At 42.2% G+C, this 12,660-nt stretch overlaps 1 protein-coding gene across 1 annotated transcript in view; it reads right to left on the reverse strand.

The window, feature by feature from the left end:
* Positions 1-107: 107 nt before the first annotated feature.
* Positions 108-12,660, reverse strand: part of LOC135486010 (glutamate receptor ionotropic, NMDA 3A-like) — a 44,424-nt gene continuing 31,871 nt past the window's right edge. Inside the window, exons 2-8 of the mRNA XM_064768452.1 lie at positions 7,764-8,362; positions 5,447-6,476; positions 4,200-4,402; positions 3,794-4,052; positions 3,415-3,579; positions 2,921-3,048; positions 108-1,846 (exon numbers count right to left, since the gene is read on the reverse strand). Coding sequence (XP_064624522.1) covers positions 1,309-1,846; positions 2,921-3,048; positions 3,415-3,579; positions 3,794-4,052; positions 4,200-4,402; positions 5,447-6,476; positions 7,764-8,362 — 2,922 coding nt within the window. The 3' untranslated portion in view covers positions 108-1,308. The remainder of the gene's footprint in view (positions 1,847-2,920; positions 3,049-3,414; positions 3,580-3,793; positions 4,053-4,199; positions 4,403-5,446; positions 6,477-7,763; positions 8,363-12,660) is intronic.

A 12,660-nucleotide genomic window follows, 5' to 3' on the forward strand; every position in this document is an offset into this window, starting at 1 on the left:
GGCATTACGATGATACTTTTTTGATCGAGGAATGCCATTGATGATGACGAGGGATGCCAGAAAAAGAATGTCATCATGATGGCGAAAGGGTCAAAATGGCAATGTACTATTGATGATAAAGATGGCGATGACATCGATGATGATATGATGACGATGACGATGCTGACGACGAGGTGTGAAGGTGGAAGAAATCGATGACAGATGACATCTGCCGAAATCCTTGATAAAAGATAGGTATGAAATAGAGTCCCTGTGTCAGTGAATGTCGGTTGAAAATAGATAAAAAGGAAATGAGCGGATTACGATATGATAATATGGACTGTGGATTAAGGGTGATGATATGATGATGATGACGATGACGATGATGATGATGAAGACGATGAAGACAGTGATAGATGTGACGATGATATGGTAATAGTAACATGAAAACAAGTCTGAAAGAACTGATGACATGCGTTCAAAATGATCTTAAATAAAAAACACATAATGTTGAGAAAGCGATGGGAAAATGACTTGTGCACTAACATGACACATCGACTTAAATTTCGTATATAACGTTGGTGTCATGGCAATAGTTTTCATGAAATCTAAAAATAATCAATTTTAGGTGAAACACAATACTACTGATAACGATGGCGATGATGTATGCATGAAGATATTACAATGAAATGACGGATGATGAAATCAAGGAAAATATAGCATATATAAATAAACCGTAACTGTAACTCAATGACGAATATTTGTAATGCACGTGAACGTTGGTGTTGATGGTGATGCTGCTACTGATGATGATGATGACATGCAAGCGATAGTTATGGCATAATGGCATGGATAAATAACGAAATGAAGAGAGAATAACATGGGATCAAGAAAAGAGAACAAGTCAAAAAACGTTGCATCAAAGACTGAAGGCCATCGATACCAAAATGACCCCGCTACATGAAACAAGTTGTGAATGGTCGTGATGATGGATTTAGTCAACGGGTGAGGAACTTAATGGCATTTAAATCATCTTGGATACCAAGACATTCTTCCGCGGCTATGTTTAATACTAGTTTGGCGAGAACGGTTAACAACAACAACACGGTTCTGACAGACATCAACTTCAGGCTCCTTTCTTAAATCAATCAATCAATAAATAAAAACAAGGAGACTGTTTGCGTGATTGAGTAAAGTTCCAGAGTGTTTCTAGTTGATGCAGTATTGTACAAGGAATCTATAAGTTGTATAGTCCTTTTTAAGAACAATTACGCAACACTCAATTCTTAAAACGCGAATTGAATTAGAATGGCCCTAAACGTCACACCGTCAGCATTTCGTTTCGGTGTAATTCGTAGGTAATGACAAATTCGACCGCTTTGCACTGGTAGATGCCGCTGGTGTAACATTCCGCGGTTTGGGACTGAAATAGTTCAGCGGCACTACAGTGCTTGGTTTCACCGCGGCGCCGCGGGAATTTCTTAACTCCTGTTCAATCTGTTGCACAGGTTTCGACTCTAACTTTGAAAGCTTTCTCAGCAGTTCCTCCTTGTCTCTTAGCGCCCTCGCCAACTGTTCCCGCATATCCATCATGTCCACTTCAAAACTCTTCAGCCGCCGGTCAATGTTGTCGTCGACGAACCTGAGTTGTGTGGTAATCCTGGCCTCAGTATCCGTCTGTATAGCAATATTGTGAGTGTTAAGCACTTTAGGGCGTAGGTTGTTTGACTTTTGCATGTTGGACACAGGGAGTAGAGGACGACTTGCTAAGGGATCGGGCCGAGCGTTTGAGGCACTGAGCAGGAGCCTGGACATGTCATGCTGGCTGTCTCCACCACTTACACTCCGACTGTAAGGACCAGTGAGTCTGAAAAACACAAGAAGAGAAGACTTGAAGAGAAGAAAGCTCATGAAACAGGTTTGAAGTGACACTGACTTCGCATGGTTTCAAATTATGTTAATGTGGATTTGCGTTGGTTGAGAGCATGTTATCAGTTTCATCAGGAACAGACTCGTAAGTTCAACAACACCGGCGCCCCAAAACACTCAACTATTGAAGAAAAGGATCCTTTCATGGTCAGAAAGGCGTAACGACGCAACAATAATGCGGGGATAATCATGCTTCAGAAGAAGAAGGCAAGACAACACAAATTATGCAACGAACACAAACAAACCACAAACAATGACTTCACTCAACCAACTATTGTTATAACTACGCTGTGCTACCATGTTACAATTTTTTTTTGCACCGTACCCCCGCTTACATGTGCAATGGAGTCCAGCAGATTCTATTCCCCAATAGTCGGTTTCAATAGACCGTGCATGCTCCGTGCTTCTTCGGCTACATAGATCAGGATCGGGTATTCCTCTAACTACATGCAAATTATAAAATAAGGACAGGACCTAGTTCTGCTGAATGCCAATTCCATATTCAATCCCCAAGAAAGTGAATGGAAGTGAGTTTAGAATCAACCGACATACCACTCCGTCAGGATAACTCTATTCCATACTTCAACATTCTATCACGAAAACTGATTTTAACAACATCATCAATATAAACAATAGAAAAGAAAAGAGGGTGACTCCAGTTTTACAGACAATGAGTAGTTGACGTTGTTACCTCAAACTTTTGCTGTAATAAAGATACACGTAGGTATCAGTTAAAGTGATTACAACGCGATATTCTTGCACCAGTTGTTCATTTCTGTCCAAATGACCGGCATGACTTATATACTTAATCACAGCTTACAGATACCCGTCTCAGATAACGCAGAACGCCTAGAAGCATAATATTCTGAAGAAGGTATTTATGTTGGTTCCCTATCATCCAACCATCATATAATCCTTAAGCTATCACCTTATGTGGTTGGGGGATTCTGGCATACACGTTAACCTTCCCATTACAGTTAACAGTTGTATTCTTTGATGGCCCTATACCTACCGTTCTCCAAGAGGTTTGAGGAAAGGATTTTTACTCCTAATCTGGTACTTGTGTCTTGAACCAGTCAACCTCTCTGTATACGTTATCTTGTCCTTGTATGGCTCCGACATTACTGCTCGATAAAGGCGCTGCAAAGGACAACACAAGTCTGTGATGCTTTTCGTGAAACCAATCATTGACACCAAAGGGGAGATCCCAAGGAAAAAGCCGATCGACCATTTGGAGCCACCGCTTACTTGTTTTCTTGATGAATGCAATACCCTTGCCCAAGCCTCTACCAAACTAACGGTTTTAGTCACCAAAGCAGACATCACTATTGGATGCAGGGCCGGGACCACATTATTGATGTCACGTGTTCTCTGATTTGAAACAGGGGACAGAACTTTGGCCCGAGATTACATGCATATTTCTGATATCAGTCATTACAAAGAGGTTGCCCTCTCTTTATTGACGTTATTCATTAAGTCTTCGGGACACATCTCCGCCGACTGTACCTGGCTATAAGGTAATATCCATCGTCTGTTTCGTTTCGTCCTAAGGCAGGGAACACAGCATTTAAACACGATGATTTCCATCAGCAGTGTAAAACAACCCAAACCTATACCAACTCCGAATAAAAGGAAGACCCCGGCGAAAGTAGCTGCATTTAGCTTTATTGACTGAAAGGAAAAGAAAATATGCCCACGTGAGATGTTTTTTTTAGAACGCCTCAGATTATTATCATACATGGTATTGCCTTTTGTGTTTTCGAAAGTGGTAGTCAACAGTCAGGTTAATTATGTGTGCCACCAGTAGAATACAGAATAAGAGTACAGACGTTCTTCCCCGAATGAACAAATCTTATCTCGAATGAACAAACTATGTTATTTGTACCTGCATAGTTGATTCTGTGCTGTAGCCAACCATTCTCTGCGTCCATAACTTGTATAAACCCTCCAGGAACCCCTCAGTCTCGTATCTCGCGATGAGCAACGAGACTTCGTCTGTAAAGGCTGAGTTTTTCGGCAAGCCGACGCCATACATTTGATGGCCGAAGTCCTGCCCGACACCTCTCAGGTTGTACGTGTGCATAGTTTTCATATAGTAGTCGGCGATCACGCTCTCCAGTATCAGCAGGTCAACCTTGCTGTCCCTGGAGAGAGAAAATGGTTGAGATACTCAGCTGCTGCAGTTATCAACCAAGCTAAGAAGAGAATGTAGATGATCATCATACACATCATAAAGGATGGTAGTCTTCCAGCCTGTTCTACATGTATTTTGATTTGCTATAAATACAAACCTGAGAAGCCTTATAAGTTCCACTGGGTACTTGAGGTGTTCTGTGGTGCCCGAATGCTGATTGAATTCAAACCTGGAGTAGTCGGTGAGGAGCATCATGTTCTGGTTGACCATGAGGCGGTAGATGTCGGGGTAGTTGGCCTTGACGTATGCTTCTGCGTCACTCCCTTTGACTGCCGCACACCGGTAACCATGGGCTCGGATCTGAAATGAACGGAGAGAGTTCACCGGGGTTGACTAACTACCAGATAATTGCCGAGATGTTCTTATGATAATATGCTACAGGTTCGATCAGATGATAGCCTTCTAAAAGAGTTCTATCCAATATCCTACTGAGTGGTAAACCAACCATGAACAAAACACTCTCTGAGCAATTACCAAAAAGGAAAACAGCAATTACCAGAGAGGAACCAGTAATCAGCATCGCTTTGACATACTTCATGTGACATAAGTTGTCCTTTAATGCATTGATCCCATATAAAAATCGAGACTCCTGCTTTTGTAATTTAATCAGGTAAAACAAAATGAAATTGCAAAGCTTTTAGACCTCATCCATTAAATTCTTACGCTTCGGTTAACAATTTGAACACCAAAGCAATGTGGTGGAGAACATCAAAACGATGGATCTTTTTTGCAATTAAACATAGGGTTATGAAGTGCCTGTTCTATCTACTGCAGTTTTGACAGAGAGGGAGAAATTGGGAAAAGGCTTGCAAATGCAGGAATGGATTCATTAAGATACATTTCGAGACATTATGCCAACGTGTACAGCTCTTGAGCGTTCCAAACAATAGCCGGGAAAACAGTAGTAGTGGTGTACGCTACCATCAAGGCACCCGCAGCAGCCGTAACACCCGTAACACCCAGAGCACCCACAGGAAAATTTCACGTTATACCCAAGAACGTTCACGAATGCCTAGTTTCTCTGACAAGGGTTAATGATGAAACTGTGGCAGCGCTATCGTTTGTAAAAGGAGCATCCGCGCCGATGACAGAAACTCTTTGATCCATCGGAAACGCTTCGTCACTTTCATGTTCCACATCGCCGGGCTGAGCGAAGACATGAAAAATTATCGACCTCTTTCTCTCTGATAGGAAGCATTTAAAATGTTTGGTTGTACGTCACCTTTAACCCTTGGGGGCATGATGGCTGAGTGTGACTCAAATCATTCCTTAAGATAATTCCATTTAGATGAGGAGAGATGTCTCAATATCAGCGCCTTGTACGAATAGTAGACCAACACCTACCTTATAGTCATTGATGCCAGTCAGCTTACTGGTTGTCTTCTCTCCGACCATGAATGCAGCAAGGTTTGCGGTATAGCTGGCAAGAAACACGAGGGAGAAACAGGCCCACACATTGAGGAGCCACCGACTACTCCAGCACTTAGGAGTCTTGGTAGTGACGGTATGGGAAAACAAAATGGACCAGCAGAGATTCAAAGCAGATGGGAAGCTGAACACTTTAACTCGGTCTCGCCCGTTTGGGGTGAGACCATACGGAGAGTGCCACTCGTAGAAGGTCGCCGCCAGGGCTGTGATGTGCAACGTCACAAAGATACCCAGCCACATCGACCAATGGAGTGGCTCCATAAAAGCACCGATGGAAGCCTTCATTTCATTTTTGGCAATAAGCAGTCGGAATCGCGTATAAAAATATGGCACAGAAAAGTCGATGATGTTACTCCTGTTGGACGTGATAACCAAAGGAGCTATGGCGATGTCAGCAGCACCGCTCATCAGATCTCCTACTATCCCTGTCCAACCAGTCTGCGTTAACACTCCTGAATGGTTATCTTTAGTTATATACAAATCATAATCGAATTTCATATCTTTACTGAGTCTTTCTAACAAATCTATACTCATTCCATAACAGCAATACTGAGGTATAACTTTGTCTTCATGTGGCTTATCTTTTTCCATTTCATGGGTGTAAAACAGCTTGTTGATATCCTCTGGGTTGGTAGATTTCGCCACGAGGCATATATTCCCACTGATACACTGGCCCTGATCATCTAAATTCCCCACCGACACGAATGGAACACCTGATTTAGTAACCACACGAAGTTTTAATCTCGTCTTTTTAAATTTCCGTCGCCTAAAACTCGATATAAGACGGATATCGTGATTTTCCCATGATGCAATTCGTTTCCATTCCTTGATTCTCCACACTCCCCGCTTTACGGCATATATGTCATAACGAGGTCGAGCGTTCAGACCGTCCCTGTCAAAACTAAGGAATCCACTCTCACCATGGTAGTAAGATTTCAGCAGGTCTCTGCAACGAAAATGTAGTAATAAGATAGGTAGTTACAATAAACCATCTTGATGTAAACTTTGGCCCACACAGATGTCACACGGATTATATATACATAGTGGAAGTGGGGCACTGCAACCACTCTCTCATACATTGCCTTTCATCTGATCATGGCTTTGGCAGCTGTTTTATTCTCAATCGGAAGCGTAGCTTTCATGCTGATATCAATCTTAAACTCGTTGCTCGAGGGTTTTACACTCCCGTAAGTCTATTGGCAGAACACGTTGAAGGTCAGGCGACCAAATAATGCCTTGGTGTATCGCCAGTGGACTCAGCGATGTGACCAGCTTGCTTGGTTGACAGGAAGACCAACTGAAGAAGCAACAGGTATACCGCCAATTTTACTGAGTGAAGCGACCACTTTGACGACTGACAATCTTCATTGTGACCATGCAGTGTTTCACCAAGTAGCATTCCATGTTTGGCAATATTTTGCCTGATTCATCGCGCTTGTATATGGTGCATGGCACCGAAAACGAGTAGGATTTGTTTCTGTGGCACAAAAGTTCACACGTCGATGATTGATGAGCAGTCTAATGGTGCCAACGCCCTTGATCTGTCCAACTGAATCACACAAACGAATGGTGAACCTTGGAAGAGAACCTCAGTTAAATAAAGGGTAAACCATTATCAGAGAAGGCCATTCCTCTACATTGTTAGATCCGCGAGTCTGGATCTCTCCAGGCAGCTGAGCGGAGAACGACCCAACATTTAATCCGAATCGACGTGACAACCCAAGGGAATACAAGAAGAAAGGTTATTTCTCGACGAGCTCATTTATTTCAATGAAAGTCAACTGTGATGTTTTCCCCAATGTCAAATTGTAAGAGAAGCGCTATTTACTGGGTATCTATGAGGACAGATTTACCACTGGTGTAAGAAGTAAATGAGGCAATTTGGTTAAGAGATGAATCTTCGTTGTAAAACCGCCATTGTAAATGCCTTGCGTTATTAACATATCTTCACCACATCAAGTACTATAACACGACAGGTGATGAATTAGTTATTTCGATATAACATGCATCATTAAACGCTGTTATCCCCTTTCAATCAAGCCCAGAATCAAGCCATGTTACATTATCTGCATGGATAAGCATGTTTGGCAAGGGATGTCTTTACTGAGGAGATGGCAGTCAAAGTGGTCGCTGGGGTACAGGGTGAAGCCAAACAATCAGAGCGAGTGATTCAGAGGAAGTAATGCCTACATGTGTTATAACCAGTACACCAGTAGTATTACTGTCAACTTACCTGTAAAATGCACTTTGGCGTCCCCCGTAGGTATCTTTATGGCAGCTCTCATGGTCTGTGTGTCGTAGCCCACCCCCATCATCTAAAAAACGCCTCACGGCATTGCCAATAAGATGAACTGTATCTTTGATTAAATCACCCTGAAGATTGGCATTAGTTCGTCGAATAGCTATCACATCATTTGGGAAATAAGAAAGATACATTTTCTGTTTCGTAAAGGAAGATTCTGTTACTATCCACAGGAATGTCCTGTCGAATCCTAGTGATCGCGCTGCCTGGAAGATCTGAATTGTGTCATCTAAATTACATAATAAAACTATGGTTCTATGATTTGATTTGGCTATCGGTATGAGCATTTGACTTAGAGTGGATTGTGACATGAGATCGTGAGCGGTGAAACGGATGATTTTTGTAATGTTCCAGTCGTGTCGTGTTCTGAGGGTGATGAGCTGGAGTGCTTTGATCGATGTGGTGGACGACGCTGATTGGTCGGCGATGATGGCGTATGATTTCCAGTCGTTCACGTGCATGAGGTCCCGGATGACGTGCGTCTGAAATTCGGCAGGCGGTTCAAGGCGGATTGTCGTGGCTCGGAGGTCCTGGAAAGAGGGAGGGGGAAATGGGTGAGATAGTGTGCAAGGAAAGGCAGAAAAGCAGTTAAAATAGAATAAGTCCAGGTTGGATTCTGGCGCAGCCGCATGAGTTTTTCAGCACTACAAATCCTATAGTGCATGACCTGGAAAACAGATCAGAATTACTATTAGTTTTTGACTCCGAACGCCTTATCAGCAAACATGGGAAGAAAAACATGATGAGTTTGTCCGGCTACGTCTCGCAGTTGTCTGTGTGACTCTGAAATTTGGGAAATGACTGAAATCAACTGATTCAGTAATCATTTTTTGATTTGTGGAGCTGGTGCTTTTCGAATATTGCGAAACTGATTTGGGCTGAAAGGAAGAGTCACACAACCAGACGTTAGGCCAACGACGACACCACTAGTACATACACTCAACCACAACGTATACGCGACCATTTCCAGTGATTCCGGAGGCAAATCTAACGTTCTTTGGATGAGTGCATTCATCATGTCCTCATGGAATGGTGAAGCCTGAAGAAGGCCGGGTTCAAAGAATATTGCTAATAAATGTATCTTTCATTCATTCTGCTTCTAACGGAATGATAGCCGATATGTGCTCCTATAACTAGATGTATTAACCATCAACGTGCAAATCAAACGGTGTCTGAACAGGCACCATGAGAAGGCATAATCGTTCCAAGAGGCCACTCGATGATATCGTCGACAAAGCAGCTAGCTAACGATGCGGAACATACTCTATGACCATAGTGGCGCGTGGAAACTGGTTTGACCGGCTGCTGTGCACGGATGCTGCCAGCAGCTGGACCGGACATTAGAAATCAGTTACTAAAGTAGGAGCTCGACTTGGATGGTTCTACAATATCGATAGCCTATCATCGCACTTAGCGACCTTATAACTGAGGACAGAAGGCGTGGTTGGCGTATTCATTTACCAATAAGGACAGCTATTTAACCACTTGTGTTTTGCTGACGAGTACTGATCATTTTGTCGAAAAGGGTAAATAACAATTGAAAGACAGTATTTATGATTGAAGCAAAAGAAGCTTTCTTTCATCACCGTCATTGACAATGATATCAACGACAGAACGAGAGCTGATCAAGAAACGCAACAGCGAGATCAGCATCACGGCTTTCCTACCTCAGTCCAAACCTTTACTTCCAGATAGCGTTTCTATAGAAACCAAAGCAAAATTGGCAGAGAGATGCTAGCCGAATTACGAGAGCATTTTAGTGGTACTCGGTGTTGAATGAGTTTATTTGACACGAGGGAATGCCTCAATTAGACCCTCACAGACAAGCAGTGTTTCTTAAAGAGGCACTGGTAATTCAGTTATAGCTGAGATTGGGTTCAATCACGGCCGATGGAAGGTTATGGAGGTGCCCAAAGGTCATGATGGTTTTCTTTTATGCATCTCGCTGGAATGTGTCCAAGTAAAACGGTTTATGAATGCAGATGAACAATGAGTTTGTCAACGACCAACGTCATCAAATCAATTCGAAGTCATCAAACCAAATCCTCTATTCATCTAAATTTTAGCCGGTTATGGTGCGTCTGTTTCACATCGGCCTGTTACGTGTCACACAGGCCTTTTGTGCAGGCCCCCTTCAACCGGCTTAAAACCTGAACAGCGTTTATGTTGAAATCAGTTTTGAATCAACCTATTATCAATATCGATATAGCCAAAATTTGATTGTAAGAAGAACAATTTGTAACCAATTATTCCACAAGTAGTCGAGCACTAAGTAATAATTCCAGTGTATTTAGCTTGAAAGGTCTTGCCATGCATACGATGTATATGAGGAAGCACCAGTCCTCTTCAAGAATGACACTCATATGAAACGTGATACACCAGCCTATTACCGAGTTTCGGTAAAGACATGTTCAGGTAGTGGAGAGTAGTATATGATAACACATATCCCGCTACTGTGCTCCACGCACTCGGACCTCAAATCATCGATAACATAAGGCTTTGGACCTTGAATGATTTCACCTTGTTGGTTAAAATATCCTCAGAGAAATTAATCTAATACAACTACTTTGACTAATATTTCTGCCCACTTATAATCTGTGGTCATCTTCCGGTCTGGGAATCGAAGTTCTGAACAAGATATCACAGAACTCAAATTCCAAGACCGGGAGATCACCACCGACTAATAGTGGTCGAATATATCAGTCAAAAAAGCCATCTTGTTCATCATAAGACAAGCTCTTTTCCAAGTACGTACTGTATATCGGGTATTTTTTTGGACGTATTGATTTCAGCCTGGCCGGGTCTTCTACATGTACATGTGCTCACTCATTTTCTGGCCAAAGAGTGGAATGACTTGCAAGAGAAAGTTGATATCCCCGAAAGCATGATCAAACCCTTTTCCCGATGCTCTACCCTATAAGTTATATTGCAAGCTAATCTTGGAGGGCAAGTTTGGGAGCAGATACTCAAGATTCCGTCAGGTTCCCAATCTTACTCTCTAATAATACCCCGTAAAACTCCTCATCGGACAAGATAGTCAGGACTGAAAATGAGCCACATATTTCGCCGTTCTCTCCATTTGGCTCTAATGGGCCTTGACAGTCCTCCAATGACTTCTTTCTACTGCATTACCAGATTATGAGATTAGTAAAGGTCTGTTGGTCGGGAAATGTAGTGAAACATAGGTCGCATTGTCTGTTCATGCAGGCAATGATTTAGCCACTGAATGGGCTCAATAACCATCTGCTGGAGCTTGGAGCAACGCAGACTGGACAATTGGGCATGGATGGTAAGAGAAAACCGGAGGGCGGGCGGAGATAAATCTTTAATCAAGAAAATGAAGATAGGACTTTCGGCCATTGCCCAAGTCATTGGAGACGACGCTGTGGGAAACTGCCAGAGACCTGCAGCGAACAACCTGAGAATATCATGATGGTTACCGACCTGCTTGTCTCCAGTTGTTGTCTCAATCAATGAACACTATCTCCTGGTTATGATTGTATTGGACATGGTAGCCCTAAGTCTTTGGACCACCTTATCCAAGGAACCAGGATAAAGTGCGGTCTGTTGAGCTGGAGATTGGAGGGAGAATTAGCCAGCAGACGTTTTCTTTTAAATATCAAACCGCTTTGCCAATGCACTTTGGTATGTTGCATATATTAGCTGTGATAGAATGATATGTTCCTATCGTCCGCAGTACTTTTAGATCGACAGTTTGTATTATCAACACATGATGAAAAAAAGTCAATAATTCATCAGAATGGGCGTAAAATACATCAAACTGAACAGAGTACTTCATTCCACTGGACCACTGATTCCTTCTCGGGTTTTGTAGTTGGCGCTCCCCTCAAGATCCACGCACCATAATCTTACTTCTTAATGATATACAGGAATAATAATGGACCATGTGGGTGACAGTTCCATGAATTTCAATGAGGTTCAGATAAAATAAGGTGGAGGTGTGCCAGCCATGCAAAATAAAATTTTAAATCATGCACTGCGTACACATCGTGCTACTTATTCTGTTACCATAGTTATCTTGTAAAGATAGTCTTCTCATACTGATTTTAGATACTGTACACATACGGGCATCCGTCTATTTGTGTGGATTTTTACAGCTGATCAAATATCAGGTAATATTCTAGGACAGTTCGGGCGAAAATAGGGCCAATCATTTTATAGATAGCCATGCGTCAATAACTCGTCAAGCCATATGAATTTCCGTTGGTTGAAGATTCTTTTGGGAGAATAAGAAGTCAGAGCACTTTGGAAATATAGTAGTTAAGGTGATCTTTCCTAGCTACATAGGCCTACGAACATTACCACTCACCAAAAACGTTTGTGCAATATGGCTCAATGTGAATACTGGTATCTCAATAATAGCTTGATAGCTTTTTTCAGTCCTCTCTGCAGTCTTGTTTAAACATTTCGATTATCAAAACACCCGTCTTGCCTTGTCGCAGAAAACTGACACACGCCAGGATAGTCAGGGTCGGCGATTTCAATTTCGCTTAAGCACTCCTTTGACAGCCAACAAGTGTAAGACTGAGATAGGAACCTCTCAACACAGCCCAGAAATGCGGATTATATTTTCATGCACCGCTGACGTTGCCTATCATTCTCATCTCAAAAAGAAATTCTCATCGTTTTTCTCAACATGGTAAACATAAAAGCGAGTGGTTGGGAATTTTAACACTTAACGTATTAAACAAAAGGTTGTAAGTTGCATGCACTGGCACATCTTCGATCGGGATTCGTTTGTGACAATATTTAATTTAGTTCTAAATAAATGTCCATAAATGTACCTTAAAGTCAAGGGTTAAGGAAG

The sequence above is a fragment of the Lineus longissimus genome, chromosome 4, assembly GCF_910592395.1.
Source record: "Lineus longissimus chromosome 4, tnLinLong1.2, whole genome shotgun sequence".
Taxonomy (NCBI): domain Eukaryota; kingdom Metazoa; phylum Nemertea; class Pilidiophora; order Heteronemertea; family Lineidae; genus Lineus; species Lineus longissimus.